Source organism: Microcaecilia unicolor, chromosome 2, assembly GCF_901765095.1.
Source record: "Microcaecilia unicolor chromosome 2, aMicUni1.1, whole genome shotgun sequence".
In the NCBI taxonomy this organism is placed as follows: Eukaryota; Metazoa; Chordata; class Amphibia; order Gymnophiona; family Siphonopidae; genus Microcaecilia; species Microcaecilia unicolor.
Window position 1 is genome coordinate 77,642,975 of NC_044032.1, and position 20,257 is coordinate 77,663,231.

At 49.4% G+C, this 20,257-nt stretch overlaps 1 protein-coding gene across 1 annotated transcript in view; it reads right to left on the bottom strand.

Annotated features, from left to right (window-relative positions):
- Positions 1–20,257, bottom strand: part of RICTOR (RPTOR independent companion of MTOR complex 2) — a 468,276-nt gene that overhangs the window by 131,168 nt on the left and 316,851 nt on the right. Inside the window, exons 26-27 of the mRNA XM_030193057.1 lie at positions 3,759–3,868; positions 3,066–3,153 (exon numbers count right to left, since the gene is read on the bottom strand). Coding sequence (XP_030048917.1) covers positions 3,066–3,153; positions 3,759–3,868 — 198 coding nt within the window. The remainder of the gene's footprint in view (positions 1–3,065; positions 3,154–3,758; positions 3,869–20,257) is intronic.

The following is a 20,257-nucleotide window of genomic DNA, read 5'->3' on the forward strand; positions in this document are numbered from 1 at the left end:
ATCTAATAGAGGATCCTGTAGCCTCAAACTAGAACCAGGACGGTCTACAGAAATCTTCAAAGAGGACATCTCTGAGAAATTAATGCTGCCAAATTATCTTTGCAAAAAAAGCTGTACCGCTGATATGTCCTCCTGAGGCAGAATATCATCTTCCACTTCAAAAAGAAACTGCTCATCTAAATCATACAGCTGCTCAGAAGATTTACCCAAAATGTCCTCTGACCTTGCAGCAGATGCTACTGAGGTCCTTTCTTCCTGATCCTCAACCACAACCACAACCAACCAGGATGTTTACTAGAAACTTCTACTGTAGCACTGGGGACACTGGATCCCGCCACCAAGCCTGGAGAATATTTACTCATACAAAAGGCCCAATGCAATAAAAGTATAAACACCAAGAAAAAATAAAATGCAAAATTCAAGCTCTAACGATTCAAGCAGATTCATGCAAAACGATTTGTGCAGAGGGTAACAGCTGTGGTGGCACATCACTGAGTTCGCTGAGAATGCATTATTCATGGCAGCGGTTCCCACCAAAAGCAAGTGTAATACCATTCTGAACAAACTGCTCTTTGGTGCAGTCCAGCCTGTGGAATCACTGCACTATCATACCCAGACTGCTGGAGAGCACATTTGCAGCCCTGTCTTTTACAAACAAAGCAATGCTTGCCTTTCTCTGGCTGCCCTGAAGCTGAAATGAGGTAACTAATTTAGCAGTCCTCGTACTCAACAAAACAATTGCTCCAGCAGCCTGTCTGCTGAGAATTTAATATGGGCATTCCAGAATTTCTTTGAGATGGAAAGATCTGTGTCACAAAACCAACTCCCAGAACCAACTGCATAAATATAGAGATGGGGTGGTTGGTGATAAAGAGGCGAGGAGGGACATGGGACTCTCCAGTTGTTACACCCCAGGCTATGTATGGCAGTTCCAATTCAAGACTAGCTCCATTAGCAGCTCCTCTTTTTTTTTTTTGGGCGGGGGTGGGGGTGGGGGGGGGGGGGGAGAGAGACCATGACCAGGATATCAGACTACCAACTGCTGAAAACTGAGAAATACTAGCTGACTAAGGAGCTACATATGATTCTTAAGGGATGACATCACTGCTCAATAGCTCATTCCATTCTCTACCTGCTGGCAAGAATGCTCAACCCAAGTATCTGGACTGGTTTGGAAGGACAAAAAGGAAGTTGCAATTTTTGTGCCTTTTTGTTTAATGTCTATATCCACACTCTGATTACAAACCCTCCCCTTTCAACTAGCTCCAAATGTCATCTCACAGATCTACACACAAAATATTTACACCTCACTATCAGAATCTCTTTAAAAAAATATTTTACTATAGCTTATAGTTTTTCTCTTTTACATCCCTGTGGTAACTTGCAGAATTCTCCTTTTTTTTTTTTTTTTTAACCTTCCACTGAGTTCTAATCTCAACATGAATTCTCATGTGTAACAGCACAGATTTTTGTTGTTTAGTCAGCTATTTCACTTTCGGTTTCACAAGATCTAGTAGAATTGTTGAACAGCTCTCAATACTGCCATTGTAGTTCATGTTCTATGTTTATTGATACGTGCCCTACTATCTTCATATTTGAAACGTCTGAATTCTTTGTTTATTGGCCTTGATCTGCCTATTCCTCAACTCAGTGGCATTTTCATCTCCAACAAAATCAATTACAGAATTACTCATATTATTACTGTTTTTCTCTTTGATGGTTGAACCTCAAAGTTCCTCCATAGCACAACCTTGATGGTCACAATCCAATCAGATTTTCTGGATTTCCATAATGAATATGTATAAGATCTATGTCATACTGAGGCAGCTTGGACAGAGAAATCATATTAATTTGTTAATTCTGTTTAAGTTTGGTTCAGTCCTGCAAGTGATAGAATGCCATCTGGGTTTAATTACTCAAATGTCTAGCTTTTGCTAGACTAGAGGTTAGAAAGGTCAGCGAGAAATGAAACTTTCTTTGTCCCTTTTTGAGTGATGGATTGTTAAGGCTAATGCTGTTTAGAAGGAGATAGTTTAGATTTAAATAATTCTAGATGATCTAGATTTTGTCTTATAAGGAATTCTGATTTCTGCTTATTTTAAAAATATGTTTTATTCTGTTTAATTAATAAGTTCTATTTCTATGAAGAATATCTTTTCAATTCAGTGTTACATCTTTGTCTGACTTTCAAGTGAGATTTGTCTGCAGTTTAAGAGGTCATCATCTGGTTTGAATTATCCACAGTCCTAGCTAGTTCTGTGTATGAAGCTAATAGGTGAAAGAGGTCAGGAAAAGTCAATTCTTCTCCTTGATGGATTATAGCTAAGTGTAGGACTGGTCTCCTGAAAGTAATAACAAACCATGTCTGTGTGCCATTAAGTAAGACTGGCCCCTTGGCCCCTTAATGAATGCCAGAGTCCGGTTAGTATGAAGTTAACCGGGAATCTGAGAATTTAATAATAATAAAATGCAGGAGATAGGTGCCACATTGTCTAGTTTGAGAGGCCCCAGGTCATAGGTCAGTTTAAGAAATATCTCAAACCTATGTAACTGATATTTTGAGTAAATGTGTAGAGATAATTAGTTCAAGACAGGGTAATCAATTTATTCTTTACCATCTGGTGAGAAAGGGGGGCTAGAAGGGTTTAGGACCCTATATAAATGAGAACAGAAGCAGCTTACGTTAGAGACAGGACAGGAGAGCCAAGACAGAGAGACGGGAGAAGACAAGACACAGAGAGCTGAAGGAGAGAGCTAGCGCTGATGTCCTACTTTGTTTGCTGGCAAATAAAGAAGACTTCTCTCTTATTCTGGTGTGTGGTGTTTGACTCCTGAAGTACCACAGATTCTGCTAACAATAGTGGTAATTCCTGCAACAATACAATGTGGGCAATCACATGAATACCCATTGCATGTATACCCACTATGTAAAACTTGAAACCCCAAATGGTTTGCGGCCCTTGAGGACAGAGATTGTGCACCCCTGCTCTATAGTATGACAGAAATCTGTCATATTTAAATTTTGAACAGTAGCATATGAATATGTCTTTCAAATGATCTCTCACCTGTACTTCCAACAAATGGCAGCCAGTTTTATGGTGCACTAGCTGGCCATAAAGGTGTACTGGCAGGTAGACATGTGGCCGCTGCATTCTGGTTTCAAAACAAAACAAAAAACACAAATTGTTCAGTTTACATAGTGGAAGTCATATGGACAATTTTTTTTCACTAGGGTAACAATCTACTTTCTGGAGTCACTCTTATGACTTCTCCAATATAAACCATGTAATATGGAGGAACGCTTAATGTGTGTTCTGCCTTATTCAACATATATTAAAAATGCGGTGGTTGGGAGGCGGGGCTGGTGGTTGGGAGGCGGGGATAGTGCTGGGCAGACTTATACGGTCTGTGTCGGGGCTGGTGGTGGGAGGCGGGGCTGGTGGTTGGGGGGCGGGGATAGTGCTGGGCAGACTTATGCGGTGTGTGCCCTGTAAAAGACAGGTACAAATCAAGGTAAGGTATACACAAAAAGTGGCACATATGAGTTATCTTGTTGGGCAGACTGGATGGACCGTGCAGGTCTTTTTCTGCCGTCATCTACTATGTTACTATGTTTAAATAACAATGCAGAAATAATGGAACAATTTGCTTCTATGATGTCCTGCTACGTACCGACAATAACATTTTTGAGCAAAATGGAATTGAATATGTCATATACAGGCTTTGATTTGTTACTCTAACGCTTATTTTTCAGATACCTTTGATTACTCCGACGAACATAGTTATCACCATCGATAGGTTTACGGTAAGTTGTAAGTGCTTCATTAAGTTGTTCTTCAATCAGGTCAACGTACTTTACGTTGTATTCCTAAAAAGAAAATCAAAATACAATGCCCATAGAAGAAAAGTAACACCCTAATGCTCAATTCACTGAACAAAGGAAGATATGAACCATACTTTCTATGCATCCACACACAAGAAATAGACAGCTAGGCAGTGTTAAATATATGCATAATACCGCAGTTGCATTTAAAAATGTGGTTGTATAGATATGATCTGCTAAGCATTAGTTAAAACATGACTTTATTTAAAATTATAATATTTTATTTTAAGTTCCACTGATTGATCTAGGAAAATTACTGTATCATATATGGAAATAATAGTCAACAAAAAAAATACAAGGTGATATCTTTTTATTGGCTAATTTAATGTATTTCTTGACTAGTTTGTACAGCTGCCACTCCCTTCCTCAAGTTCAAACAGAAAAACAAAAAATGATGTTTAACAGAAAATAAAAAGTGAATCATAAAATACATTCCAATGACAATGTAAGGAAACATTTAGGGAAAGGTATATGTTAGAGAGTGGTCTTCACTAATTTTTAAGTCAGGGCCACTTTGAATTAAAGAGACACCAATTATCTTCCGATGTGGGGCAGAAACACTACTGACCGGTGTGTGCCAATGGCATCCACCCCCACCAGCATGCCTTCAAACATTTCAGTGGGGGTATCCTCCATATACATTCTCTTTGTCGATTAAGAAATATCTTGCTCTTCAAGCATGGGTACTTCTCATTCACTTTTTTTTGTTGTTACATTTGTACCCCGCGCTTTCCCACTCATGGCAGGCTCAATGCGGCTTATATGGGGCAATGGAGGGTTAAGTGACTTGCCCAGAGTCACAAGGAGCTGCCTGTGCCTGAAGTGGGAATTGAACTCAGTTCCTCAGTTCCCCAGAACCAAAGTCCATCACCCTAACCACTAGGCCACTCCTCCACTTCTCCCTTTCTGCCCTGAGCTTGGGTAGAGAGGCAGAGAGTAGCAAAAAAAATCCTCCAAAACAAACAAAACCCCAGAAAGACAATGGGGGTCACCTTAGAGTTCTCCAGGGGCCGCTACTGGTCCCCAGACCTTGCTTTGAAGAACACTGTGGTACAATAACTACTGCTTTATGACATCTAGGTCTGTGTGGAGTCATTTCTTGTCAGTTCTGAAACATCTAATTATTTTAATTGTTAGAAAGAAAAGAACAGCACAAATCCCTGTAATATACCATGCTGCAAACTATGACAGTACATATCACAGGACCCCAGTTACCACAAGGGTATCCTACTCAGGTTTTACCTGTTATTCAACCCAGAAAATAAGAAAAGGGATGTCATATTGATAAAATAAACTAGACAACCTCACCAGAATTTAAAAACAAGAATCAGTTCTCAGAGACAAAACTGAACATCAGAGAGAAGACTCACGCACTGCCTCCACGGGAAAGACTATTTAGGATTACAGTACTCCAAAGGAAACGCAAGTCAGTTCTAACTTCCAATATCTTAAGTTCCTGGATTATTTGACACTTCAGAACTCCCATGACAATTCGACATATCAAGTGCATTCGACATGGTAAACCATAATATACTAATAAGATAACTCGACAAATTCGGAATCGGTGGCAACACACTTAACTGGATCAAGGGTTTCCTAACCAGAAGAACATATCAAGTAAAATCAAGCTCAAACATATCATCAACATGGAAAGCAGCTGCGGAGTATCACAAGGATCACCACTATTGCCGATCCTCTTCAACCTAATGATAACACCACTGGCCAAGGCCTTATCCAACCAAGGTCTAAACCCTTTCATCTATGCAGACGATGTCACTATATTCATTCCTTACAGAGCCACCCTGACAGAAATTGCTAATGAAATCAAGATCAGCCTGAACACCATGGAATCCTGGGCTAACGTATTTCAACTAAAACTCAACAAAGATAAAACACATTGTCTCATCCTCTCATCCCAACACAGCACGCAAACCCCCACAATTATCAACACTCCAGATCACACCCTTCCAGTCTCAGACAGCCTCAAAATCCTCCGCGTTACACTGAACTGCAACCTAACCCTAGAGACCCAAGTAAAATCCACAACAAGATGTTCTACTCTATGTGGAAACTCAAACGCGTGAAATAATTCTTCCCAAGAGAAACATTTCGCAATCTAATACAATCAATGATACTAAGTCATCTAGACTACTGCAATATAATCTACGTGGGATGCAAAGCACAAACCTTAAAGAAACTTCAGACCGCGCAAAACACGGCAGCAATACTAATCTTTGAAAAAATGCGATTTGAAAGTGCAAAACCCCTCCGTGAAAAACTACACTGGCTTCCAATCAAGAAATGCATCTCCATCAAAATTTGTACTATGGTTCAGAAAATTATCTACGGCGAAGAACCGGGATACATGACAGATTTGATCGACCTATCAACCAGAAATACATCTGAATCAACACTACCCAAGTTGCAAAGGTCTCAAATATAAATCAACCTACGCAGCCAGTTTCTCCTACATCAGCACACAACTGTGGAACGAACTGCCAAGGGCCTTGAAAACCACGAACAACCAACTACACTTCAGAAAATCACTAAAAACTCACCTGTTCAAAAAGGCATATCCTTCTGACCCAACATAAATGACTGATTCCTGCGACACAACATGACTAAAGATCGTAACTCCTCAGCTAAACAAATGTTTTATGTGGCTATACCACATGATTCTATTCTACCTCAACATAACTCTGTAATTGTTTTACCCCGGAGCCTGTAAACACCTCTCCGGTGCTATGTAAGTCACATTGAGCCTGCAAATAGGTAGGAAAATGTGGGATACAAATGTAATAAATAAATAACAAAATTACACAGCATATACATAAACATGGATTAATGAGCCAACACGGATTTAGTAAAGGGAAATCTTGCCTCCAAAGACAAAAAGACCCACGGAGTAGCTCACAACGAGAAGAAAAGTGGGAACAGAGATCACGGGTTCCAGATACTGGATAACACAATATTTTCAGTTTAAAACAAAGTTTATTAAAAATCAAAAATGACTCAACACAACGTTGTGTTTCAGCCTGAGGGCCTGCATCAGGAGTCTGAAACTATATAATAAAATATACATTAATACCTATGTAACTTATAACCATACTATAGAAAAATGATACAATGTACAGTACCAATCTATGTAAAAGATAACAAAATACATGTTGATATAGAAACACATAAATGAAAAAAATACGTAAATACAACTATACAACTGGATCATTATGAACAAATACCATAAGCTGATGTGTATACTAAGATGTCGTTAATGTGCTAAGATTGATAATTAACGTGTATCTTGAAAAATCAAATAATAAAAAAATATGAATAAATAAATGAATAAAGGGATCATATGTAAAAAAACAGATCGACCTTTTTGTACTAACCTTTGAAAAAACTCAGAATAAAAACATCAAATGGGGAAATCCTAAAATTCGCAGTGAAAATGGAGATGGTCTATGAGAGGGAAGGGAACAAAAACGTTAGAATTTTAGCACATCAGTGAAAGAAATGCTGAACGAAAAAAATGATAAACCAGAAAATGTAGAGCCAACGTGCAGCCAATGCAACAGTTATGAAGCAAGTGTGTCGGGGAAGAGTAAAAAGATATAGGGAAAGAATAAAACTTGAAAACTAAATAAAAAGCTAAATAAAAGGATACCCGATTAGGGTAAAAGCTAGATACAATATTCTTGAGACCTGCAGTCTAGTGGGATTTGGAAAGACCAGAAAAGTGTGCTGTTAACCATACGAGAAAGACATACCGAGTGAAAAGGGCATAGTATCCAGTCTTTTAGCCTTTTGACCTATCAGCTGTTGGATTATTCTTGTCTGTTTTTACACTTATGAGATTTCACACTGTATTTTTCACTAATTTGGTATCGTAAGTATCTTTAATTTTTCCCTGGCTCCCACACGGTGATTTGTGCATCTATAAGCGTCCATGGTTTTTTTTAACTATGCCCTTTCCACTCGGTACGTATATTCTGTTATATACATTGTTTCGGACTCCTGATGCAGGCCCTCAGGCCGAAACACAACATTGTGTTGAGTCATTTTTGATTTTTAATAAATTTGTTTTAAACTCAAGATATTGTGTGATCTATAGGCATATTTTCAAAGCACTTTGGGAGGCTAAGTTCCATAGGTTTCTATGGAACTTTGGGAGGCTAAGTGCTTTGAAAATGAGCCCGCTAGTCTCTGGAACCCGTGGTCTCTGTTCCCACTTTTCTTCTCATTGGGAAAACTTGCCTCCCCAATCTATTACGTTTCTTTGAAGGGGTGAACAAACACGGATAAAGGTGAGGAGGTCGATATTGTGTACCTGAATTTTCAAAAGACATTTGAGAAAATACCTCATGAAAGACTCCAAAGGAAGTTGGAAAGTCATGGGACAGGAGGTAGTGTTCTATTGTGGATTAAAATCTGGTTAAAAGATAGTAAACAGAGTAGGATTAAATGGTCAGCATTTTTAATGAAGAAGGGTTGAAAGAGGGGTTCCACAGGGGTCTGTGCTGGGACCGCTGCTTTTTAACATATTTATAAATGATCTCGATATGGAAATAACTACTGAGGAAATTACATTTGTGACAACACAAAATTATTCAAAGTTAAATCCCAAGAGAATTGTGAAAAATTGCAAGAGGACCTTAACAGACTGGAAATCCAAATGGCAGATGACATTTAATGTGAGCATGTGCAAAGCGATGCACGTGGAAAAGAGGAACCTGAAAGCGAATGATACATACCTGTAGCAGGTGTTCTCCGAGGACAGCAGGCTGATTGTTCTCACGACTGGGTTGACGTCCACGGCAGCGCCCACCAACCGGAACAAAAACTTCGCGGGCAGTCCCGAATGCAGGGCACGCCCACCGAGCATGCGTGGCCGTCTTCCCGCCCGTGTGCGACCGTTCCCGCTCAGTTAAATGACAAGCAAAAGATGGAGGAAAAACGCAACTCCAAAGGGGAGGAGGGAGGGTAGGTGAGAACAATCAGCCTGCTGTCCTTGGAGAACACCTGCTACAGGTATGTATCATTCGCTTTCTCCGAGGACAAGCAGGCTGCTTGTTCTCACGACTGGGGTATCCCTAGCTCCCAGGCTCACTCAAAACAAGAACCCAGGTCAATTAAACCTTGCAACAGCGAGGGCATAACAGAAATTGACCTACGAAGAACAACTAACTGAGAGTGCAGCCTGAACAGAACAAAATCGGGTCCTGGAGGGTGGAGTTGGATTCAAACCCCAAACAGATTCTGCAGCACCGACTGCCCGAATCGACTGTCGCGTTGGGTATCCTGCTGGAGGCAGTAATGTGATGTGAATGTGTGGACAGATGACCACGTCGCAGCCTTGCAAATCTCTTCAATAGTGGCTGACTTCAAGTGGGCCACTGACGCTGCCATGGCTCTAACACTATGAGCCGTGACATGACCCTCAAGAGCCAGCCCAGCCTGGGCGTAAGTGAAGGAAATGCAATCTGCTAGCCAATTGGAGATGGTGCGTTTCCCGACAGCGACCCCTTTCCTATTGGGGTCGAAAGAAATAAACGATTGGGCGGACTGGCTGTGGGGTTATGTCCGCTCCAGATAGAAGGCCAACGCTCGCTTGCAGTCCAATGTGTGCAACTGACGTTCAGCAGGGCGGGTATGCGGTCTGGGAAAGAATGTTGGCAAGACAATTGACTGGTTAAGATGGAACTCCGACACCACCTTTGGCAGGAACTTAGGGTGACTGCGGAGTACTACTCTGTTATGATGAAATTTGGTATAAAGAGCATGAGCTACCAGGGCTTGCAGCTCACAGGTCAAGTACTTCAGATGGCAGGAATTCAGTGGCTCAAAAGGAGGTTTCATCAGTTGGGTGAGGACGATGTTGAGATCCCATGACACTGCAGGAGGCTTGAAAGGGGGCCTTGCCAAAAGCAAGCCTCTCATGAATCGAACGAGTAAAGGCTCTCCAGAGATGGCTTTACCCTCTACACGATGATGGTAAGCACTAATCGCACTAAGGTGATTCCTTACTGAGTTGGTCTTGAGGCCAGACTCTGATAAGTGCAGAAGGTATTCAAGCAAGTTCTGTGCAGGACAAGAATGAGGTTCTAGGGCCTTGCTCTCACACCAAACGACAAACCTCCTCCACTTGAAAAAGTAACTCTTTTTAGTGGAATCCTTTCTAGAGGCAAGCAAGACGCGGGAGACACCCTCAGACAGACCCAACGAAGCAAAGTCTACGCCCTCAACATCCAGGCCGTGAGAGCCAGAGACAGAAGGTTGGGGTGCAGAAGCGCTCCGTCGTTCTGCGAAATGAGAGTCGGAAAACACTCCAATCTCCACGGTTCTTCGGAGGACAACTCCAGAAGTAGAGGGAACCAGATCTAATGGGGCCAAAAAGGCGCTATCAGAATCATGGTGCCGTGGTCTTGCTTGAGCTTCAGTAAGGTCTACCCTACCAAAGGTATGGGAGGATAAGCATGCAGGAGGCCGGTCCCCCAATGGAGGAGAAAGGCATCCGACGCTAGTCTGCCGTGTGCCTGTAGTCTGGAACAGAACAGAGGCAGCTTGTGGTTGGTCTGAGAGGCGAAAAGGTCCACCGAGGGAGTGCCCCACTCTCGGAAGATCTTGCCTACCACTCTGGAATGGAGCGACCACTCGTGCGGTTGCATGACTCTGCTCAGTCTGTCGGCCAGACTGTTGTTTACACCTGCCAGGTATGTGGCTTTAAGAAGCATGCCGAACTGGCAGGCCCAACGCCACATCCCGACGGCTTCCTGACACAGGGGGCGAGATCCGGTGCCCCCCTGCTTGTTGATGTAATACATTGCAACCTGATTGTCTGTCCGAATTTGGATAATTTGATAGGACAGCCGATCTCTGAAGGCCTTCAGTGCGTTGCAGACCGCTCGGAGCTCCAGGAGGTTGATCTGCAGATCCTGTTCCTGGAGGGACCTGTGGGTGAAGTCCCTGTGGGTGAAGCCCATCGACATGAGCTCCCCACCCCAGGCGAGATGCATCCGTCGTCAGCACCTTCGTGGGCTGCGGAATTTGGAATGGACGTCCCAGGGTCAAATTGGTCTGAAATGTCCACCAGTGCAGCGAATTGCGGCAACTGAGGGACAGGCGGATGACATCTTCTAGATTCCAGGTGGCTTGGCACCATTGGGAAGCTAGGGTCCATTGAGCAGATCTCATGTGAAGACAAGCCATGGGAGTCACATGAACTGTAGAGGCCATATGACCCAGGAGTCTCAACATCTGCCGAGCTGTGACCTGCTGAGACGCTCTGGTCTGGGAAGCGAGGAACAGGAGGTTGTGGGTCCTCGCCTCGGGAAGAAAGGCCTGAGCCGTCTGTGAATTCAGCAGAGCTCCTATGAATTCCAGAGATTGGACTGGCTGGAGATGGGACTTTGGGTAATTTATCACAAACCCCAGGAGCTCCAGGAGGTGAATAGTGCACTGCATGGACCGGAGAGCCCCTGCCTCCGAGGTGTTCTTGACCAGCCAATCGTCGAGATACGGGAACACGTGCACTCCCAGCTTGCGCGGATACGCCGTGACCACCACGAGGCACTTCGTGAACACCCGTGGGGCAGAGGCGAGCCCAAAGGGCAGCACACAATACTGAAAGTGCCGTGTCCCCAGGCGGAATCTGAGATACTGTCTGTGAGCTGGCAGTATCGGGATGTGAGTGTAAGCGTCCTTTAAATCCAGGGAACATAGCCAATCGTCTTTCTGAATCATTGGTAGAAGGGTGCCCAAGGAAAGCATCCTGAACTTTTCTTTGACCAGGTATTTGTTCAGGCCTCTCAGGTCTAGGATGGGGCGCATCCCCCCTGTTTTCTTTTCCACAAGGAAGTACCTGGAATAGAATCCCTGCCCTTCCTGCCCTGGTGGCACAGGCTCGACCGCATTGGCGCTGAGAAGGGCGGAGAGTTCCTCTGCAAGTACCTGCCTGTGATGGGAGCTGAAGGATTGGGCTCCCGGTGGGCAATTTGGTGGAGTGGAGGCCAAATTCAGGGCGTATCCGCACCGCACTATTTGGAGAACCCACTGGTCGGAGGTTATCAGAGGCCACGTTTGGTGAAAAACTTTCAACCTCCCCCGACCGGCAGATCATCCGGTACGGACACTTTGATGGCGGCTATGTTCCCATGGATCCAGTCAAAAGCCCGTCCCCGGCTTTTGCTGTGGAGGCGCAGGGGGCTGCTTAGGCGCACGCTGTTGACGGGAACAAGCGCGCTGGGACTGTCCCTGTGCCTGAGGAGGCCTTCGAGCCTGCTGGGTGTACCTACGCTTGCTGTAGGGTGCAGCCTGCCTGGCCCGGGAAAAACGTCCACCTGCAGAGGTGGATGCTGAAGGCGCCTGGTGGGAGAGCTTGTCGAGGGCGGTTTCCCGCTGGTGTAGTTGGTCCATCAACTGCTCGACCTTCTCGCCAAAGATATTATCCCCCCGGCAAGGGACATCCGCCAGTCATTGCTGGGTGCGGTTGTCCAGGTCAGAGGCACGCAGCCAGGAGAGTCTGCGCATCACTATACCTTGGCCCGCAGCTCAAGATGCCACATCACAGGTGTCATAGATACCCCTGGACAGGAACTTTCTACATGCCTTCAGCTGCCTGACCACCTCCTGAAAAGGCCTGGACTGCTCCGGAGGGAGCTATCGACCAGGTCCGCCAGTTGCTTCACATTGTTCTGCATGTGAATGCTCGTGTAGAGCTGGTACGACTGGATGCGGGTCACGAGCATGGAAGATTGGTAGGCCTTCCTCCCAAACGAGTCCAGAGTGCGAGACTCCCTCCCCGGGGGCGCCGAGGCGGTATCCTTCGAACTCCGTGCCCTCTTGAGAGCAGAGTCCACGACAGCCGAGTCATGAGGCAATTGGGGCCGCATCAACTCTGGGTCAGAGTGGATTCTGTATTGGGACTCCGCTTTCTTGGGGATGGTGGGATTAGATAAGGGCTTCAGCCAGTTCCGAAGCAGTGTCTCTTTGAGGACATTGTGCAACGGTACCGTGGAAGACTCTCTAGGTGGTGATGGATAGTCGAGGACCTCGAGCATCTCAGCCCTCGGCTCATCCACAGAGACCACGGGGAAGGGAATGGAAATAGACATGTCCCTGACGAAGGAGGCAAAGGAGAGGCTCTCAGGGGGCGAGAGCTTCCTCTCCGGTGAAGGAGTGGGGTCGGAGGGAAGGCCCTCACTCCTCTGAGGAGAAATATCTGGGGTCCTCCTCCTTCCCCCACGAGGCCTCTTCCTCGGTGTCGGACATGAGCTCTTGCAGCTCAGACCTGAACCGGGCCCGTCTCGACTGCGAGGAACCATGTCCTCGATGATGGCGTCGAGCGGTGGACTCCCGTGCCGGCGGGGATGAAGCTCCCTCCATCGACGTCGACGGGGATTCCACCTGCGTGGCTGTCGACACCGGCACCGCAAGCGGCGTCGGTGTCCTCGGCATCGGGCTAGAGCACACCGGCGCCTCCATCAATGGCACCGGGGGTGCTTAAGCCTGGCGCATCAGCCCTTCCAGAATCCCTGGAAGGATGGCTCGGAGGCACTCGTCAAGGCCCGCTGTCGGGAAAGGCAGGGGGGCCGGTGCGGGTGCCGGAAGCTGCTCGGGTCCAGGAGACGGTACCAAAGCACCCATGGACTGACGCAGCGACACCTCTTCGACCGAGGGGGAACGCTCCTCTCGGCACTGCCGCTTCCTCGGCGTTGAGTCATCTCTGGAGGCGCCGGAACTGGTAGTCCCGTGCGCCGTGGGCGACCGATGACGATGTTTCTTAGTCTTCTTTCAGTGCCCATCATCGGCGCTCGGTGGCAGAGATGAAGAGGAGGTAGAACCCCCCCGGCCTCAAGGGATCGGGTCTGACAGGGTTCGGTCCCGATGGCCCTGGGTAGAGGGAGTGGCCGGGGCCGACTGCCCGCGCTGTCGCTCACCCCCACCGTCGCCGGTGGTCCAGCAGGCCAACAGTACCTGTGCTCCTGGGGTCGATGCCATCGTCGGTGCCGATTTCGCCGACATCGGTACCGGTACCGAAGATCCGGCCGTCGACGGGCCGGCGCACTTTCCAAAAAGCTGGTCCCGACAAACTTGCCTCGCCACCTGTGTTCGCTTTTGCAAGCCGAGACACAAGGTGCACGTCTTGGTATTATGCTCCAGGCCAAGGCACTGGAGGCACCAAGCGTGGGTATCGGTTTGCGAGATCTGCCGGCCGCACCGACCACACTTTTTGAATCCACTCGGGACCTTCGAGGACATCAACGGTAAAATCGCGTCGGCGAAGTCAAAGTCGTCGATGGTGGACACCCGAAAAAGAAACGACCGCGCGGCCACAAGGCCGCAACGAGGCGCCCCCGCAACTAAAGACAACGAGGGGACAAACCAACTTCTTTTTTTTTTTTTTAACACAGAAAATAAAGAAAAGAGCGCACGATAAGAGAAAAAAAACTCGTGGCTGGGCCGCAATCCGGTTTCCGGGGCTGACAAAGAGAGAGATGGTAACACGTCTCTCTCCAGCGCGGAATCGAAAAAAACTGAGCGGGAACGGTCGCGCACGGGAGGGAAGACGGCCGCGCATGCGCGGTGGGCGTGCCCTGCGTGCGGGACCGCCCTCGAAGTTTTTGTTCCGGTTGGTGGGGGCTGCCGTGGACGTCAACCCAGTCGTGAGAACAAGCAGCCTGCTTGTCCTCGGAGAAAGGGTATGATACATACCTGTAGCAGTTGTTCTCCGAGGACAGCAGGCTGATTGTTCTCACGACTGGGTTGACGTCCGCGGCAGCCCCCACCAACCGGAAAAAGCTTCGCGGGACGGTCGGCACGCAGGGCACGCCCACCGCGCATGCGCGGCCGTCTTCCCGCCCGTGCGCGACCGCTCCCGCCAGTTGAATGACAAGCAATAAAGTATGAAACACAACTCCAAAGGGGAGGAGGGAGGGAAGGTGAGAACAATCAGCCTGCTGTCCTCGGAGAACAACTGCTACAGGTATGTATCATACCCTTTCTCCGAGGACAAGCAGGCTGCTTGTTCTCACGACTGGGGTATCCCTAGCTCTCAGGCTCACTCAAAACAATAACCCAGGTCAATTGAACCTCGCAACGGCGAGGGTACAACAGAAATTGACCTACGAAGAACAACTAACTGAGAGTGCAGCCTGACCAGAATAAATTCGGGTCCTGGAGGGTGGAGTTGGATTTACACCCCAAACAGATTCTGCAGCACCGACTGCCCGAACCGACTGTCGCGTCGGGTATCCTGCTGGAGGCAGTAATGAGATGTGAATGTGTGGACAGATGACCACGTCGCAGCCTTGCAGATCTCTTCAATAGTGGCTGACTTCAAGTGGGCCACCGACGCTGCCATGGCTCTGACACTATGAGCCGTGACATGACCCTCAAGAGTCAGCCCAGCCTGGGCGTAAGTGAAGGAAATGCAATCTGCTAGCCAATTAGAGATGGTGCGTTTCCCGACAGCGACCCCTAGCCTGTTAGGGTCGAAAGAAATAAACAATTGGGCGGACTGTCTGTGGGGCTGTGTCCGCTCCAAGTAGAAGGCCAATGCTCTCTTGCAGTCCAATGTGTGCAACTGACGTTCAGCAGGGCGGGTATGCGGCCTGGGGAAGAATGTTGGCAAGACAATTGACTGGTTAAGATGGAACTCCGACACCACCTTCGGCAGGAACTTTGGGTGAGTGCGGAGCACTACTCTGTTGTGATGAAATTTGGTATATGGAGCATGAGCTACTAGGGCTTGAAGCTCACTGACCCTACGAGCTGAAGTAACTGCCACCAGGAAAATGACCTTCCAGGTCAAGTACTTCAGATGGCAGGTATTCAGTGGCTCAAAAGGAGGTTTCATCAGCTGGGTGAGGACGACGTTGAGATCCCATGACACAGTAGGAGGCTTGATAGGGGGCTTTGACAAAAGCAAGCCTCTCATGAATCGAACGACTAAAGGCTCTCCAGAGATGGCTTTACCTTCCACACGATAATGGTAAGCACTAATCGCACTAAGGTGATTCCTTACTGAGTTGGTCTTGAGGCCAGACTCTGATAAGTGCAGAAGGTATTCAAGCAGGTTCTGTGCAGGGCAAGAACGAGGTTCTAGGGCCATGCTCTCACACCACACGACAAACCTCCTCCACTTGAAAAAGTAACTCTTTTTAGTGGAATCCTTCCTAGAGGCAAGCAAGACCCGGGAGACACCCTCAGACAGACCCAACGCAGTGAAGTCTACGCCCTCAACATCCAGGCCGTGAGAGCCAGAGACTGAAGGTTGGGGTGCAGCAACGCTCCGTCGTTCTGCGAAATGAGAGTCGGAAAACACTCCAATCTCCACGGTTCTTCGGAGGACAACTCCAGAAGAAGAGGGAACCAGATCTGACGGGGCCAAAAGGGCGCTATCAGAATCATGGTGCCGCGGTCTTGCTTGAGCTTCAGTAAGGTCTTCCCCACCAAAGGTATGGGAGGATAAGCATACAGGAGGCCGGTCCCCCAATGGAGGAGAAAGGCATCCGACGTTAGCCTGCCGTGTGCCTGAAGTCTGGAACAGAACAGAGGCAGCTTGTGGTTGGTCTGAGAGGCGAAAAGGTCCACCGAGGGGGTGCCCCACGCTCGGAAGATCTTGCGTACCACTCTGGCATGGAGCGACCACTCGTGCGGTTGCATGACTCTGCTCAGTCTGTCGGCCAGACTGTTGTTTACGCCTGCCAGGTATGTGGCTTGGAGGAGCATGCCGAACCGACACGCCCAACGCCACATCCCGACGGCCTCCTGGCACAGGGGGCGAGATCCGGTGCCCCCCTGCTTGTTGACGTAATACATTGCAACCTGATTGTCTGTCCGAATTTGGATAATTTGACAGGACAGCCGATCTCTGAAAGCCTTCAGTGCGTTCCAGATCGCTCGGAGCTCCAGGAGGTTGATCTGCAGATCCTTTTCCTGGAGGGACCACAGACCCTGAGTGTGGAGCCCATCGACATGGGCTCCCCACCCCAGGCGAGATGCATCCGTCGTCAGCACTTTCGTGGGCTGCGGAACTTGGAATGGACGTCCCAGGGTCAAATTGGTCCGGATGGTCCACCAGAGCAGTGAAGTGCGACAACTGGTGGAGAGGCGGATGACATCTTCTAGATTCCCGGTGGCTTGGAACCACTGGGAAGCTAGGGTCCATTGAGCAGATCTCATGTGAAGACGAGCCATGGGAGTCACATGAACTGTGGAGGCCATATGACCCAGAAGTCTCAACATCTGCCGAGCTGTGATCTGCTGAGACGCTCTGGTCTGCGAAGCCAGGGCCAAGAGATTGGTGGCCCTCGCTTCGGGAAGGTAGGCCTGAGCCGTCTGGGAATTCAGCAGCGCTCCTATGAATTCCAGAGACTGAGTTGGCTGGAGATGGGACTTTGGGTAATTTATCACAAACCCCAGCAGCTCCAGAAGTTGAATAGTGCACTGCATGGACCGGAGGGCTCCTGCCTCCGAGGTGTTCTTGACCAGCCAATCGTCGAGATATGGGAACACGTGCACTCCCAGCTTGCGTAGGTAGGCCGCTACCACCACGAGGCACTTTGTAAACACTCGTGGGGCAGAGGCGAGCCCAAAGGGCAGCACACAATACTGAAAGTGCCGTGCGCCCAGGCGGAATCTGAGATACTGTCTGTGAGCTGGCAGTATCGGGATGTGAGTGTATGCGTCCTTTAAATCCAGGGAACATAGCCAATCGTTTTTCTGAATCATTGGCAGAAGGGTGCCCAAGGAAAGCATCCTGAACTTTTCTTTGACCAGGAATTTGTTCAGGCCTCTCAGGTCTAGGATGGGACGCATCCCCCCTGTTTTCTTTTCCACAAGGAAGTACCTGGAATAGAATCCCTGCCCTTCCTGCCCGGGTGGTACGGGCTCGACCGCATTGGCGCTGAGAAGGGCGGAGAGTTCCTCTGCAAGTACCTGCTTGTGATGGGAGCTGAAAGACTGAGCTCCTGGAGGACAATTTGGAGGCAGGGAGGCCAAATTCAGGGCGTATCCGCACCGCACTATTTGGAGAACCCACTGGTCGGAGGTTATGAGAGGCCACCTTTGGTGAAAAAATTTTTACCTCCCTCCGACCGGCAGATCGTCCGGTACGGACACTTGTAGGGCGGCTATGTTCCCGTGGATCCAGTCAAAAGCCCGTCCCCGGCTTTTGCTGTGGAGGCGCAGGGGGCTGCTTAGGCGCACGCTGTTGACGAGAACGAGCGCGCTGGGGCTGTCCCTGTGCCTGACGAGGCCTTCGGGCCGGCTGGTTGTACCTACGCTTTGCAAAAGAATAGGGTGCAGCCTGCCGTGCCCGGGAAAAACGCCCACCCGTGGGGGCGGGTGCTGAAGGCGCCCGGTGGGAGAGCTTGTCGAGAGCGGTTTCCCGCTGATGCAGTTGGTCCACCATCTGCTCGACCTTCTCACCGAAAATGTTATCCCCCCGGCAAGGGACGTCGGCCAGTCTCTGCTGGGTGCGGTTGTCCAGGTCAGAGGCACGCAGCCATGAGAGCCTGCGCATCACTATACCTTGGGCCGCAGCACGAGATGCCACGTCACAGGTGTCAAAAATCCCCCTGGACAGGAACTTTCTGCACGCCTTCAGCTGCCTGACCACCTCCTGATAAGGCCTGGACTGCTCCGGCGGGAGCTTATCGACCAGGTCCGCCAGCTGTTGCACATTGGTCCGCATGTGGATGCTCATATAGAGCAGGTACGATTGGATGCGGGTCACGAGCATGGAGGACTGGTAGGCCTTCCTCCCAAATGAGTCCAGAGTGCGAGACTCCCGCCCCGGGGGCGCCGAGGCGGTATCCCTCGAACTCCGTGCCCTCTTGAGAGCAGAATCCACGACCGCTGAGTCATGGGGCAACTGGGGCCGCATGAGCTCTGGGTCAGAGTGGATCCTGTACTGGGACTCTGCTTTCTTGGGAATGGTGGGATTAGTTAATGGTCGCACCCAGTTCCGGAGCAGCGTCTCCTTCAGGACATTGTGCAGCGGTACCGTGGAGGACTCTCTAGGTGGTGATGGATAGTCGAGGACCTCGAGCATCTCGGCCCTCGGCTCTTCCACAGAGACCACGGGAAAGGGAATGCTTATAGACATATCCCGCACAAAGGAGGCAAAGGAGAGACTCTCAGGAGGTGAGAGCTTCCTCTCCGGTGACGGCGTGGGGTCCGAGGGAAGGCCCGTAGACTCCTCTGAGGAGAAATATCTCGGGTCCTCCTCTTCCCCCCACGAGTCCTCATCCTCGGTATCGGACATTAGCTCATGTAGCTGAGTCCGGTACCGGGCCCGGCTCGACGTCGAGGCACCGAGGCCTCGGTGTCGTCGAGCGGTGGACTCCCGCGCCGGCGGGGACGGAGCTCCCTCCATCGACGTCGACGGGGACTCCACCTGCGTGGCTGTCGAGACCGGCACCGCAAGCGGCGGCGGTGTCGACTGCCCCGGCGCCGGGCTAGAGCTCGCCGGCGCCACAGTCATCGGCGCCGAGGGCGCAAGCACCCCCGGCGCCGGCACAGCCTGGCGCATCAGCCCTTCCAGGAGCCCCGGAAGGATGGCTCTGAGGCACTCGTCCAGGCCCGCTGCCGAGAAAGGCGGTGGGGCCGGCAAGGGTGTCGGTGCCAGAAGCTGCTGGGGGCCAGGAGACGGCACCGAGGTGCCGGAACCCCGACGCGTCGGTACCTCCACCACCGACGGAGATCTCTCCTCTCTGTGATGACGCTTCGGCGTCGACACCTCCTCAGGCACCGAGGGCTCCCGGTGACGGCGCTTCTTGTCCTTCTTCCGGTGCACGTCACCGGTGCCGGAGGGCATGGAGGAGGAGGAGGTCGATCCCCCTCGGTCTCGAGCCTGGGGTCGCTGCCATCGGTGCCGATGTCTCGGGCATCGATACCGGTACCGAAGAACCGGCCTTCGATACCGATGCCGTCGAGGTCGACGTCGAGGGGCCGGCGCAAGTTCCAAAAAGACGGTCCCGCAGAACTTGCCTCGCAACCTGAGTCCGTTTCCGGAGACCGAGACACAAAGCACACGACTTGAGATTGTGCTCCGGCCCGAGGCACTGGAGGCACCAAGCGTGGGTGTCGGTCTGCGAGATCGGCCGGCCGCAGCGACCACACTTTTTAAATCCACTCGGGACCTTCGAGGACATCGACGGAAAAATCGCGTCGGCGAAGTCAAAGTCGGCAATGGTGGCTAAAATCACACCACGAAAATTGAAACCGACCGAGCGGCCACTAGGCCGCAACGAGGCGTCCCCGCTAGAAAGCGAGGGAAAAAGGAGGAGCGCGTGCTCCACACGCGCAAAATTCTTTTTTTTTTTTTTTTTTTTTTTTTTGGATAACAAACGAAACTGAAAGAAGAAGAGG